The following is a 15138-nucleotide window of genomic DNA, read 5'->3' on the forward strand; positions in this document are numbered from 1 at the left end:
CTGATTCTACACAGCCAGCTCAAGACTTTAAACCTGGCTGCATGGCAAATTACCTAAAGAACCAGCCAACACCTTTATCCAAAGCTGTTATGGATGTCATTCTGGAGGCCAGGAGGCCCAGCACCAGGAAAACCTACTCAGACAAATGGAAAAGATTTTGCGCCTGGAACCAGGCTAAAGGCCTAAATCCTGGAGCGAACATTCCTCAGATTCTACAATATTTAACTGAGATGTTACACAAAGGACTTTCCTTTTCATCTATTAAGATCCACGCCTCAGCAATTTCAGCTCATTACAGCACGGATCCTCCTTTATTTTCACATCCACTCCTAAGACAGTACCTCAGAGGGGCTAAGAACTTAAGACCGCCAAGGAGAGCTCCAACACCTACTTGGGATCTCAACTTTGTCCTGGAAAAGCTTACACTACCGCCCTTTGAACCAGCTTTTTCAACTGATTTAAAATTTCTTTCATGGAAAACTGCCCTAGCCTCAGCTAGAAGAGTCTCAGAGCTACAGGCACTAATGGCAGTGGAACCTTTCCTCATTTTTCATCAAGACAGAGTTTCTCTACGAACTAATCCTTCCTTTATGCCAAAGGTGGTATCCAGTGTGGCCCTAAACCAAACCATTCACTTGCCCACCTTCTTCCCAAATCCCCAGAACAAAGGAGAAAGACTCCTGCACTCTTTGGACATTCACAGGCAATTACATTACTACTTGGATAAAACTAAGGCTTTCAGAAAAACTGACCAGCTCTTTGTAGCCTATGCTACAGGATCACAAGGAAAAGCTATCTCAAAACAGACCGTTTCTAAATGGATCGGACATTGCATACGTTTCTGCTACAAACATCATGGGAAACCAGTACCTGCTAACATTAGGTCCCACTCCACCAGGGCTACAGCAGCAGCCTTTCTCAGGGGAGTGCCAACCAAGGATATTCTGGAAGCTGCTACTTGGAGTTCAGTGCACACCTTCACCAAACACTATCACTTACCTCTTTACTCTAAATCTAGAGCTGGTTTTGCCACTGCAGTTTTGCAGGGCCTACTAGCTTCTTCGAACCCTGTTTGACTCCACCTCCCCTCCTTAGCTTTGGGATTCAACCCAAGTGTGATGACTGCAGCAGGGTAACACGATGAACATAGTACAGTTTTGTACCTACCATAAAGGTAGATGTTCGAGTGTTCACCCTGCTGCAGTCCAGGTTACCCTCCCTCCAACCCCTCTGAACTAGCTGAACTTATCTCTACCACTTTATCCTATTCTACCTCTGTGGTGTATTTGCTTGTACCTAAGGGTTTTGTTTTATTTTCATATAGCCATATGGATATATATATATATATATATATATATATATATATATATATATATATATATATATATATTTTTTTTTTTTTTTGCCTACCTTTTGGGGGCACCTGACATCTGGGGCAAGAAAAACTGAAGAAAATGGCGTTGGATGCCTCTTATATACCCCTGGCGCACTGATGTCAGGGAAGAAGCGACAGCAACCGACGCCGGACCAAGACTTTGGAATTCGGGCCGACTGCGGGACCGCCTGATGGCAGGATAACCCAAGTGTGATGATTGAAGCAGGGTGAACATGCGAACATCTACATTTATGGTAGGTACAAAACTGTACTTTGTTCCTCCTCCGAGTTGCGCTCTGCCTGTGATGGCCTTGGCAATGGTGGGGGGCTGTTTGGCCCAGGCCTATGCTGGTCCTGCTGCAGCTGTTTTCGCAGGATCATATTATGTAGCATAACACATACCATGACAATTTGGGTACATGTAGTTGGTGAGTACTGCAAGGCTCCACCAGATGTGTCCAGGCACCGGAACCATGACTTGAGCAGCCCAAACACACACTCTATTACATTACGTGTTTGTGCGTGTGCCTCATTATGGCATTCCTGTTCAGGTGTGTGTGCGTTTCTGATGGGTGTCATCAGCCACAGCTCCAGTGCATAGCCAGCATCCCCCACTAGGTGACCATGTGGGATGTCCCCATTGGCAAATGTCTGTTACAGCTGTGTCAGATGCCAGATATGGGAATCATGGTAGCTTCCAGGGCAGCCTGCACACACATTCAGTATTATGCCCTGGGCATCACACATGACCTGGCAGTTGGAGGGGAAGCTCTTGCGGTTGAAGTGGACCCTACCCCGCTCGCTGGCTGGTGCTTTGATGTGTATGTACGTGCAGTCCATTGCACCCACTACCTCATGGTATTCCGCTATTTGCTGGAAGAGACGCATATTGCTGGCCAATACCTCACGGGAATTGGGGAAATGTACATGATCACCGACATGTGCTGACATGGCATCCAGGAACTGGTGTAGTACCCTGGATGCTGATGCCTGGATATCCCCATCATATCACCAGTTGGTCTCTGGAAGGTACCTGTTGCTAATATTCTTAGGCCAATACATACCTTGGTTTCCACTGGGATGGGTTCCCCTCTGTTGGTTCTGTGTGTGAGGCGTGGCCTGCACAGCTCAACAATTTGCTACAGGAGGTCTCTGTCCACTCTATAGCGCTCCACTATCTCCAGCTCATGTAGCCCCTGGTAGGTTACCCTGGGCCTGTACACTCTTCTCCGTCTCCTCACTGTGGGTTGTCTAGCAGCATTTCCATTGTCACCACCCTCAGCATGTTGCATATGTCGCCTTATAACAGCAATGGCAGCCCCTAACATTTCTTTGTCTCAGTAAAGCTTTTTCAGTTTTCACTTCTATTAGCTTACTGCAGTGTCTGTTGTGAGAAACATACTGGACTGTTGTTTGCAGAGTTTTAAGTGCTAGGCTGGGCTGGGCTAGTGTACTGCCTGTGTAATTGCCTGATTCTGATTGTTTTCACCTGCTAGCTCTGCTAGTACTCCCTGGTAGCTTCCTACTATTTGTTGTGCTTCCTTTTTCCTTTCTGTTTCCTCGTGGGGGGAGTGCCACGCACACAAGCGCAAACACGTGCACAGCAGCTAACACGCGCGCACACATGCTTACATGGACTAAAATTTGCTTATTCGGGTTAAAACGCGCGCACACCAGCGCAAACATGCTTACAACTCTTTAAACAGCCTTATACATGCTTACTCAGGCTTAAACGCGCGCACTCACGCTTACACGCGCGCACTCTGTCTTACTCGGGTTTACACGCGCGCATACCCATTCAGCAAGAAACTTTGGTGTTATCCACGGCATACACCTTCCATTTCTTGGCTTTCCCTAGCCTACTTGTTGACACACCTCTTTCCATGATGTATAAATGACAGCTGACACATGCCACGCTGTTCCAATGAGCTTCACTTCTTTCATACATACCCCCCTCGTGATGTCCCCTATCTTCTACTCTGTTACTCCCCATATCCTACTCCTACACTCCACTGACTGTGCTCATTTGGTATGTAAACTTGCGATTCACTATCCGAACACTCATTTACATAGGATTGCCTACTAATGCTTGGTTACATGTCTTAGACTGAGCTTCCCCCCTTAGCAGCCTCTACTCGGTGCCATGTTGTCTTCAGCCTGCCATTCCCTTGCATTGTACGTTAACAATTTCAATAAAATCCACATTTGTGGGTTTTAATTTTTAGTATTCTGGGTTTTAGAGCGCAGCCCGTTTGCGTGGCGCTGCGCTGCGCTACGCTTAAACATCGGAAATCGGCGAAAAAAAATATATTTTTATTTTCATATTGCATCAGGAAACATTTCCAATGGCCGTATATTTGGCCATTGGCATGCTTCCTGCACTGGATGCAACCTTTATTTGGAGCTGTCACGGCTCAGTTTTGCTATTTGCAGTGTGGTACTCAGTTGTCAACTGAGTACATTTCTGCAAATAACACTGCTCTTACTCAGACAGGTTCGGGTTTCCTGAATCGTAAATCTACCTCATTTGCATGCCTTTCGCCTGCAATTGAGGTAATTTGCATATCCCAGCCCTGTCCGTAAGAGCCTTTTAGGAGCTCTCTTACACGCCCCTACAGGCTGTTCCTGGATCGCTCGTCGGACATGATGGCTGCATGGAGTCTTACTCTACTCTAAGACTTCGTGCAAGCCTTCGTGAATCCGGGCCAAATTCTGTCACTTAACATTAATCTTAAAGATTCAGTTAAATTACTGTATATTTATATTACAACTGCAGTACTTTGCATTAGTACTTTTAAAACTGAAATCTTAGTATTTTCACTACTTTATCTTTTTGTATGGCTGTAAATAAATGTTTATCTTATTGTAATGAAGTATTAACATGTAAGGTATCTTATAATTGTCGTTCACATTTGTACGTGCATTAGAAAGTACTGTAGACACCATTATATATGCAAAGCAAATCTTATTTTTCCCTCTTATTCTGGCTGCTTGTATTTCTTTATATTACTTTGGAGTGTGGCAGAAGTTTAGCACATAGCAGATAGTGGCCAAATATTTGAAATGATGCACAGAGGGTTAGATAAGGAAAACATTTGTTATACTAAACAATATTTTTTAGGTGATACTAAAGTTGAGTCTATAATGTTTCTTTTGAGTACCTTCTATTCTTCTTAAAAATGTCATAAGATATTTAATATCCATTTTGGTGGAGAAAAAAAACACCAAGTAAGGCAGGAGGGAATCTCAATTTAACATTCCACATGCCAGCCTCAGTGGGGGGGTGGTACTGACATAGTTTCATTTAAGATGCCTTAGAGTTATACTGCCTTAATAATGTATTCCCTGGGTAATGGTGACAGGTATTAACTTTTTCTTTTTCAGAAATTGATGTAATTTGATCATGACAGAAGCTTTTTTGTTATTTTGTTTTTAAGCTTTCTGATACTGAAGCTGTGAAGTTGTACTAAGTGGTGTGACAGCAAACTAAGGAATGCATGAGGAGCAAATTTAAAACCGCATCTTCATATTTGCTGATGTATATAAAGTCATGACACAGACCTTTTGAAATTAGTCAATATTTTAACAGTTGATCCATTTTCCTTATATTGTTAATTAGGTAAAATCCATATGATACATTTGGCGCCACGTGAGAACTGTTGCATAATTTAAAATGTTTTCTGTGTTAATCTTAGGACTGGAGAGAGAGTTATTTTGCTTGGAGGATTACTGATCATCTTTGCTGGATTCTTCATCCTGTTGCCTTGGGGAAACCAGTTCCCAAGCATACAATGGGCAGGTACAGTTTTATTAAATAGTTTTTCCTGTGGTGTATAAATTAGTTGTTGCTAGTGAAAAAAGAATGCAAGACATATACCATATAATGCATTACATTTATGTCTTTCATGCTTAGGTTATTTACACAGCTGTGGTATGTGTAGTACATTTGAATAACAGCAATGCACTGTATATGTACTTATGTTATTATTTTTCCAGAACGCTCAACCTGTATAACATATCCATTTGCACAGCAGATGTATAAAATGCAGTATGTGCTCATTTATTCTTATCTCTGATATACATATATATATATATATATATATATATATATATATATATATCAATTTTTATGCAGCTTGAGTTTTACTAATGGGTGAGGTTATGATTGAAAAATGTTAACTGTAGTCAGTGTGTTCACCAATTTATCGAACAGTTGACTGAATAAGCATGTAAGAAAATTAATAAATTAATTGAAGGGATTAAGCAAACATTAACAGTTTGAGTTTCAAAAACTATGAAGCTGATGAAAATACTTGTGCATGGGAACTGTCTGCCAACTTTTAGCTACAATACTTTTGTCTTTCATTACTTCATCTTTAATACAGAGTTTAAGCCCTAAGCTGTTTACAAAAAGAAAAAAAGAACAATGAACATATGACAACATCATATAACAAAATGCATATTACTGAATTGAATGGAAATGCTGTTGAATTATAAAAACTTTAAGTAAACAAACACCAGTATAGTACTACAGAGCAATACAAAACATCCCTATAACATATCAAAATGGGTAAACCAAGCATAAAATAAGCACAGTAAACCAGCTGCCAAAAAGGTCAGTTATTTCCCATTTTTGATATTGAAGTTTCAAACTGATAAAAGAACCTCACATTCAGTCTGTCTAAAACTCCAGCGAATCATTTGGCTCAAGAAAATAGATCAGCAAATGGAACATTCTCCGTGCTCTGCTCCTTTGATGTTCTCAACACCCAAAATAGCATACAAATAGTGGGTAAGGATTAACTGGGTAAAAAAGCAATCTGCTCTTGATGATACTTGATACCACTAATCAAATAACAGTTCAAGCAGCTCAAGCTCAATAGATAGTCTTAAAGAAAGTCCAACAAAGAACATAACTCACAGTATAAGCAGCATAAGAAGTACAATAGCTAACAGCTGTGAAAATGAAAGCATCGGTAAGCAGCCACATGCTGCCATTTTCAGGCATGTTCAGCAAACAATTCTGTCTAACCCGCCAGCTCAGAGATATGTTACACCTCATTAGCACAAGTGCTGAAAGTCATAAATGAGTTGGGTGAACTGGAGAAGTACTCCATGACATCTTTCTGAAAAAACTGGACCAGATTCTGCTTTCCTTGTATACCTCAGAGTTCCATTCTTGAATGAGTATGTGCAAGGATATCATTTTAGGTAAAGACTTGAGTGCAATGCCAAAGATGAAGTCTTATTTAATTTCTCCAAATCTTTTGAGTTTCTAATACTCTGATGGGAATGGATCCCATTCCTAAGTTAAAGTAGGATTAAGTTCATGAAATTAGTATAGTTTCAATCTTTGATGTTAGCCAGCAGTGCTCTTTGCAGCACCCGCAATGTGCTCAGTATTGACTCCTGTAATTCATGTGGAGTTATGTGTATCTGTAATATATCTAAGTATGATTGCAATTTTTATAAGACCCATTGCTCCTACTACTATTAGAACTGCCTGGGTATCCTTCTTCCACATTGCCCTCGTTTCTGCCTGCAAGTCCTAGTATTTTATGACTTTGTGTCTCTCTGTACATAAGACTCTGTAGTCACTGGGTGTAGCAATTTCAATGATCAGTGCTACTTTTATTTATTTTTATTTATTTATTTCATTTGTTTACCGGGCAGTGTCCGACTTGGCATGAGGTCCATTTTCAGCGGAGACCCGGGGACAAAAGCTCCTGACATACAACAGAGAAAAAAATTAACACTACTAACAATATTAACAATACTAATAATGTTTGCAATGTACATATAGTATAGTAATCTAAACTACTAACAATATTAACAAAATTAGTAAAGTGTGACATGTATTAACAGAGTTAATAATATTAAAAACAATTTGTTCATTTGTCAAGACAAAGAAATACAGTTTCTAAAACAATCGAATGACCATGCAGTATTTACAAGTATTTGCCTCCCAGTAAGACGCTGTCCGGTTAGATTCTCAGCTAGAGCGTCTTCTGCGTGGAGAAATGATTGAATGGGCGTACCTTCGTTGAAGGTTGTGCATCAGGCCTGGCAAGCCGGTACGTAAAAATCAACTACCAATAATTAGCGGACCGGAGTTCCGCTGTGGCGACCCCTAACCGGGAAAAGCCAAAAGACACAACAACAACAGTATTGTCTTCTTTTCATGGACTACTATATCTGCTTTTCTCGCATCCCTTTTTTGAACTGTTGGTAATGAGTGATCTAACATGATATAAACTTCATAATTTTCTGTAATGCATTGTGGCTCATATTTCCAAAGCTTCTCAGCTACTTCAGTATTATAATGTTTGCACTGTCCCCAATGTAACAATCTTGCCACATTATTATGCCTTTCAGTATACAGTCCTTTTGCCATTAGTATATCGCAACCAACAACAAGATGTCTGACTATTTCCAATTCTGTTTTACAAAACCTACATTTGTCTGTTTCTCCCACATGTTCATTTGACTTTGTAAACCATCGTGTATATAGTCCACTATCTTGGGTGGCCAATATTGACCTTTCGTCATTTGGTTTAAATTCACCTTTCCTTAACCATTCCTGCATTTGGTTCTGATCAACATGGTTTTTCCAAGAGTTTTTTGTACTTGCAACTATAGTTATGCATTTTCCACATTTCTTGCCTTCTCATCTGATCCTTTACCTTATATTCTTTCATTTTTGGCACATTCAGTTGCTGCCTGGTTTTTATCTATTTTTGGTTTGATTTCCATTCCTGCTTGACACTGATATGCTTCTGATAAATTAAGCAGGGAAGTCATCTTAGACTTATTCTTCTCATGTTTTAAAACTTTCACTACATTTGGGTCTTGTGAGGTCAGCAGATATGTATTCTGTCCTACAATTTCAGATTTGTACATGAATCAATTTCGAGGAGGCCCATGCCTCCTTCAGAACTGGGAATATATAATCTTGGTATCCACTGATTTTTATAAATCATTTGGTGAGCATGAAGCATCCTTCATGTTTTTATGTCCAACTGATCCAACACCTTTTGGGGCCAGTCAGTCACTCCAAAAATGTAAGTTTGGACAGGAAGAGCAAATTGATTTATAGCTTGGACTTTGTTCCTAGATGTCAGTGCTATTTTTAGTATTCATTGTCTTCTAAAATATTCCTTAGCAAGTTTTATTAATATTTGTTCATGTGTTATTGTTATCACATTCCTGTCCCAGGCTGATGTTTTTTTGGTGCTGCAGCTTTCCTGCTTTAAAGGTTGCTTTTGCACATTTATCAAGACCAAATGACATTCTTAAATCATCTGAAAAAGTTTTGACTACTTGCAGTTGTGCTTTGTTCCTCTTCTGATGAACTCTACAGTTTTAAATCCTCCACAAAAAGAAAATGAGAAGTGTTAGATTAGGAACTTCCATTTTAAAGTGGTTATTCGTCATTATGCAGGTAAAATAGGCCTAGAAATGTAGTGTCAGAATTGATTCATTTATGCATACATTTTAGAAAAGACAGTTAAGGAGAAGGAAATAATAATTTTGCTGGTCAAACATGAGAGATGACCGTTCCCAAGGAAAGGCTACAGACTTGGTTCTTTTTACAGAGTGTTCCTTTCTCAAGGGAATGATGTACATAGCAATGGAATGCTAGATACCAGGCTTGGTAACCAAAGCTAAGAAGGCATGTAAAGCATTACAGGGTTTTGGTATTATTAAAATATACTTCAGATACAGTTAGAAAAGTCAGTTAGTTAGTTCCACCTGACATACAGAAAAGATTAGATATCCAGCATTTTAAAAAAGGAAGCTACAATGCAGACACTCAAGCCTGAGTACAGAGGACAGGTCAAATAAAGACTGCTTCAGTTTATATTATTCAAGACTATCAGAATACATGTGCAGAAACTTTGGATATATTTAGCAGCACTGTTATTACTAACCAGCATTCCAGCATTTCTACAGACTGTTATTGTTTATCAGCACTTTTAATTAAAGACAGTATGGCATGAGTTTGGGTAATTAACAGACTTTTATTCCAGTCTCATTTCAGTTATTTCCAGTTAATTACAGTATAGTACAGTCTCATCAGTTCTTTCAATGATGTCCACTGTGAATGTGGTAAAAGTCCAAAAACCTCATAGCAACCTTGCATCAGTAGTCAGACTGTGTATTTTACAAAAATTTACAGAATAGCAGTGTTTTGTTCAACTACATGTGTTCTACAGAGCAAATTTCAGAATTTCAACAGACACAGCTGTAGAGAGTAACCCTTTCAAGTACAGTTTTTAGTGCAGCAGCCAGCTTAAATTCAGGGTTTCATTAACAGTTTACAGTGACACTTCTAGTCTATCAGTAACTACAGCAAATGTTTTGTAACAGACTTTTGAGCAGCACACAAGTGCTTTTCCAGACAAGAGACTTTTAACTCCATACAGAATAAGGCCACAGCCAACAGCACTACAATTACTCCTTATAGAGCAGACTTTTTAGTAAGACACCACTAATAAACTTCATATAGAAAACAGCCAGAGCAGACAGCCTCTACATACAGTAATTGCAGCTGTTAGACAAACTGCATAGCACCAGCGTTTACTTCAGAGAAAGCCTCAAAGAACTTCAACAGACCAACACTAAATCAACAGACTTCATCAGTGTTCCATCAGAACATAAAAGACATTAGCCAGTTACAAACTTTCAAGTTGCCAGTGTGACATCACTCCACCAAAAAGCAAGAAAAAGGTTAAAAAGCTACAGACGACAGGACACATTCTTCCAGAATCATACAGTTATGCAAGACTTTATATGTATTTTTTTTAGTTAACAGCTCAAAAAAAGTTTAAATTCATCAGTAAAAGTCATTTTGCATACCTGTTGTATAAACATGTCAAGTAATACATTCTTGTTTACATGGAATTCCAGGTACAAACATCAGTATCAATATAATAAAGACGGACAAAAACATCAGTGTACAAGCAAATGAAAATATTGCACTGAGGGGGGATAATGTACAGACCTCATTGCCAGCTACTATTTCAGAGCAAGAAATAACACATTTCATAGCCAGAATCAGTGTTATTGCTAGTTCTATGACAAAGAATTTTAAGCTCATCGGTAAAGGGTGTGGCAGTCCAGTATCAAACCAGATTTATCTGTTATTCTTTAAGGTTAAAAGAAATGACAATATTGCATTATTTACAGAAAAATTATGGAATAATGTACTGATTAATACAGACAAATCAACTTCAGTTACACATAGATCTTTATTAGTGGACACAAATGCAGTTTTGTTAGGATTTAAGACGGCTCAGTGGTGCAGTGGTAGCATTATCACCTCACAGCAAGAGGTTTTCCGGTTCAATTCACGGCTGGAGTGCCTTTTGTGCAGAGTCTGCATGTCCTCCCTGCATTCGTGTGGGTTTCCTCTGGGTGCTCCGGTTTCCTTCCACGTTACAAAGATATGCGTTTGCAGCATTTCTCCCCAGGCCTTCTCTGAAAATTGGCTTTGTTCCAAGTTGGACTTTCCCATTTAACAAATGTTAAATAAATAAATTTAAAAGGTCAAAGATTACAGCAGCTAACAGTTCAAAGTATAACAACTCCATACCAGGTATAGACATGTCATTAGAGTTATATGCTGTTTTAGACTTCAGTAACAACATTTTTGCAAATGTATATAATTTAAAAAAAAAATGGTTAAGACAGGAACATGCAGATTTATGGTTTAAAAATAAAATAAATTCCAGTTCAGCTGACAGAGCTAAATTCCTCTGAAAGACATATTGGGTGTGGCCAGTTAGAAAAAAGGGTAACAGTATGCATCTGTGTTGTGTAAGGTATATCAGAAGTGACAGTCAAGTTAATTCGCAGAATAAAGGGTTTACAGTTACAGATTTGGCAAATTAATTTTTTGTGTTATTGTTTTGTTTAGCAGTCATTAGTTAAGGGCTTTGTATTAAAGTGTTGCAATGCATAAACAATATCTTAATATAGATAGAGACAAAAAAAGCATTCACAAATATTAAATAATGTTGTTAATTACAGAATGTAAAAGTCAGTGCTACATTGTAAAAGTGACAGTACAGTCAAGAGTTCAAATTCTATGCATAAAAACAGTACATCATAAATATGTGTCAATAAAGCCACAGGTTCAGTTCTGATGTTATGAAAAATAAACAAGTAAATGTCCAGAATCAAATCATTTTAAATCTGGTAATAAATGTATTTATGTAATCAGTTTAAGGTTGTCTATGTTTCATACAGAAATTACGGTTTACCAAGCACACCAGATCAGATAGCAGCCAGCTTAGCAAGCTAAATTAAGGAGAGTACTGTATGTCTTAAGGTAGTATAGTAAAAAAATCAGTTTAATGCATTTATAAAGAAAATTGTAGATAATAATGATAAATTCTTGCAGCATTCAGTAGTACTGAAAAGTTAAATTATGTCAGCTAAAGGAACATTTATGGTGAGACAGTGGGTGGAGTTTCACTCACAGAAAAGTATGTTAAAATCTGAGGGTCACGAGAGTAAATGTAAAAAGTTCAACAGTTAAGATTAATTTTAAACAGGTGAAGAAATGTACAGTGTTAAATTACTAGTTTAGTTTTCCTTTAAGGTTATCAGTTTGCTTACAGACTTGCAAAAATTCATTAGCAGCAAATGTTTATTTCATCAGAAAACTGTAAATAAAGTCAGGGCAACAAACAGTGCTATCAGTTTATAATTGTTAAAGATGCAAAGGTTATTTTAAGGACATAGTACTAAATGCAATCAAGAACTTTAGCCACCCAGCCTTGCATAAGAGATGAAGAGGTTTAAAAGGCCTAACTATAGAAAGGTCTTCCTTTACCTCATCAGTGAGACAAAGCAGAGTAAAATTTTGCAAGAGCTGTGGTGCATTAGTTGACTATGTGTTTAATTTATTTCGTTAGTGTTTGTTTAAAGTTAAAATGTGTGAGTTAAAGTAAGTATGTATGTTATCAGTTATATAACAGTATTAGTTTCAGTTTGTTTTTATCTATGTTCAGGCAATACAGACAAAAATATATTAATAGTTTAGTCTCCAGAATATAACAATAACAAATTTCAGTTTCTGTGTTTAGGTAACACTGTCAAAATGTTATCATGTTTTCAGACAATTGTACAACAGGACTAGTTTTCAGTTTATCTATGTTCAGACAATAGTGACAGAAAAAGGTACTATTAGTTTGGTTTTCAGAATATATCATTTACCAGTTTGTTATGCTTTTATCTGTATTTAGGTAACACTGGCAAAAGGTATTCCTTTAGTATTAGTTTAGTTAGTTTCTAAAATATACACAGCTATTTTAAATGTTCAGTATAAATATGTATTAAATTTCAGTTAAAATTCCAAATATGACATTCATACTCAGTTATATGTTCAGTATAGTACATTTCAGTCACGTTTCAGAATATAAGAATAATATTCAGTTAGTTTTAGGGGTAAAGTGACATCATTATTTCTAACAGGTCATAGTACATCATACATTTCTACTACATCATCCTTCACATTATTCTGTCATTATTTTTATGGGTAAAGTAACAGAATTATTCTGTCATTAGTTTTATGGGTAAAGTAACAGAATTACATTATTCATTCATTAGTTAAGGGTAAAGTGACATAATTATTTGTAAGAGGCGTATTACTCACTACATCCTTCACATTATTCAAGTGACAGAATTATTTATTACAAGCTTAGTAAGATAAGTTATCTAAAGAATAGGTAGTATTAAGTATTCAGTACTCAAGGCATAACAGGGCAGACATCAGATTACAGTGCACTTTACATAATTATTGTATATTGAGCAGAAATTGCAAAGGTAAAGACCTGAAATACAGAAAGCATAGGTTTTAGTAATTCATAGAATATTTCAGACAGAAATTTAGGAGGCAGACATCTGTTACAGCACTACATAAATAAGTTAAAAAAGATAAGTAGCATTTCTAGCAAATCTAAGTAAATATGTATAGACACAAATTAATACAATATATGGTAATTATGCCTGAAGACCAATTATAAAGTTATTCCTTTAGTGCTGATTTCAATTAGTCTTCAGAAAATAGCCAACATGCTTGATAGGCTATACAATAAAAAATTAATTAAACAGTACAGCGTTTAAAGATTTAAATATGTGAGCAATAAGAGAGTGAGGCATCATGGTACACTAAGGCACCAGTTCATAAGGTAAAAAACATAGACAATAGACAGTGTAATTTTGCCATTACAGCATACAAAGATAGGAAAAAATAGGCAGGGTTAACAGTTTGTGCTCTGTATTACTTAAGTAAAGATTCACAAAGACAGGTTGATCAGCTTTAAAAGCCACAGAATTAAAGTACACTCATTTACAGAATAATGTACAGGTTTTGGATGTATCACTCGTACATCAGAACTTAGACTCTAAAGACTATGAATATAGGTAATACAGAGATTAATTCATAAAGTTAACAGATTTCAAGCCTAGTGGTCAAAATTAAAATGATTTACCAGATAAATAAAAACAATTGCCTAGTTATAATTAAATCATAAAGTTAAGAGACTTCAATCCAAACAGGCCATAAATGCTCAAGTAACACCTAGTGTCAAAATTAAAATTGCAAGTGTATTTACCAAATAAAGAAAATTTATTTTCAGATTATTGAGTCAGGTAACAGAAAGCTGCATACAGTAATTAGCAATACAGATGTAAGGTAACTACAGAAGTAGGTCCCTGTAGACTTTTGTCAGGGACCACAGGAGCAACTGTAAGATTAGGGACTTTCATTTTAAAGTAGTTATTAGACATTATGCAGACTAAAAGGTAAAATAGGCCTAGCAATGTAGTGTCAGAATTGCATTTCCTTTATAGGTTCATAGGTCTGTACTAGGCTAATGGCCCTTGTGCCTTTACAAGCTTACCCCATAGGATTACCCTGGCATTGTGCCACCCGACATTTGTTCCCAATGCCTCTGTCAAGTAGAGTCAATGGAGTGATCCCTGGGGTGAATTTTCTATTTCCCATCCACTTATCAAGATTTCTCTTGAAGAAGGCCAGTGAGGTGCTCTGTTTGACATGTATGGGAAGTCTATTCCATAGCATGGGCTATGAACCTGTCCCTCCAACAAATTCATTTGATTGTGGTAATGAGGGTGAGGGCTCTGGAGCATGTGGTGTGGAAGGATTGGGATTTCTTTAGATGTAGCATTTCTAACCAAGCTGGGTCAGACATGGCTTTGTAAGTTAAGCAGAGATCACCTCTAAATAGGAGATATGAGACAGAGAATATTTGGAGTTTTTTGAGTCTGTCCATACAGGACAAGTGTTTAAGGCCTAGGATCCTCTTTGTGAGGTACTTTTGCAGCCTCTCCAGTTGTTGCAGGTGTCTAGTTAGGTAAATGCCAAATGGGCCATTGTACTTGATGATTGGCCTAATGCGGGAAGAGTAGAGGGAGAAAATGACCTCATTCTTCCTGGATGCAAAACCCTTAGTAATGAGATATGCCACATAGAAGGACTTTCTGACCACAGTGGCAATGTGGTGGTCAAAAGAGAGGTTGTTGCCAACCTGTGTTCCCAGATGTCTTAACGCCTTCTGTGTTCAGTGGACTACCATTGATGTGGTAATTCATGGGAACTGGGTTTTCCCAAAGGGGATGACAACACATTTTTTTCACATTGAGCTTAAGGCCATGGTTCTGACACCAGTCGTTGGTCTCAGTGAGACCTTTCTGTAGGATGTCAGCGTCACTTGGGGAGTTAATAATGGCTT

General features: G+C 37.7%; 1 protein-coding gene across 1 annotated transcript in view; it reads left to right on the forward strand.

Moving 5' to 3' along the window:
- MFSD8 (major facilitator superfamily domain containing 8) overlaps positions 1-15138 on the forward strand; it is a 626971-nt gene that overhangs the window by 490961 nt on the left and 120872 nt on the right. Inside the window, exon 10 of the mRNA XM_044061750.1 lies at positions 5071-5174. Coding sequence (XP_043917685.1) covers positions 5071-5174 — 104 coding nt within the window. The remainder of the gene's footprint in view (positions 1-5070; positions 5175-15138) is intronic.

The sequence above is a fragment of the Protopterus annectens genome, chromosome 2.part0, assembly GCF_019279795.1.
Source record: "Protopterus annectens isolate FY-2018-M chromosome 2.part0, PAN1.0, whole genome shotgun sequence".
Taxonomy (NCBI): domain Eukaryota; kingdom Metazoa; phylum Chordata; order Ceratodontiformes; family Protopteridae; genus Protopterus; species Protopterus annectens.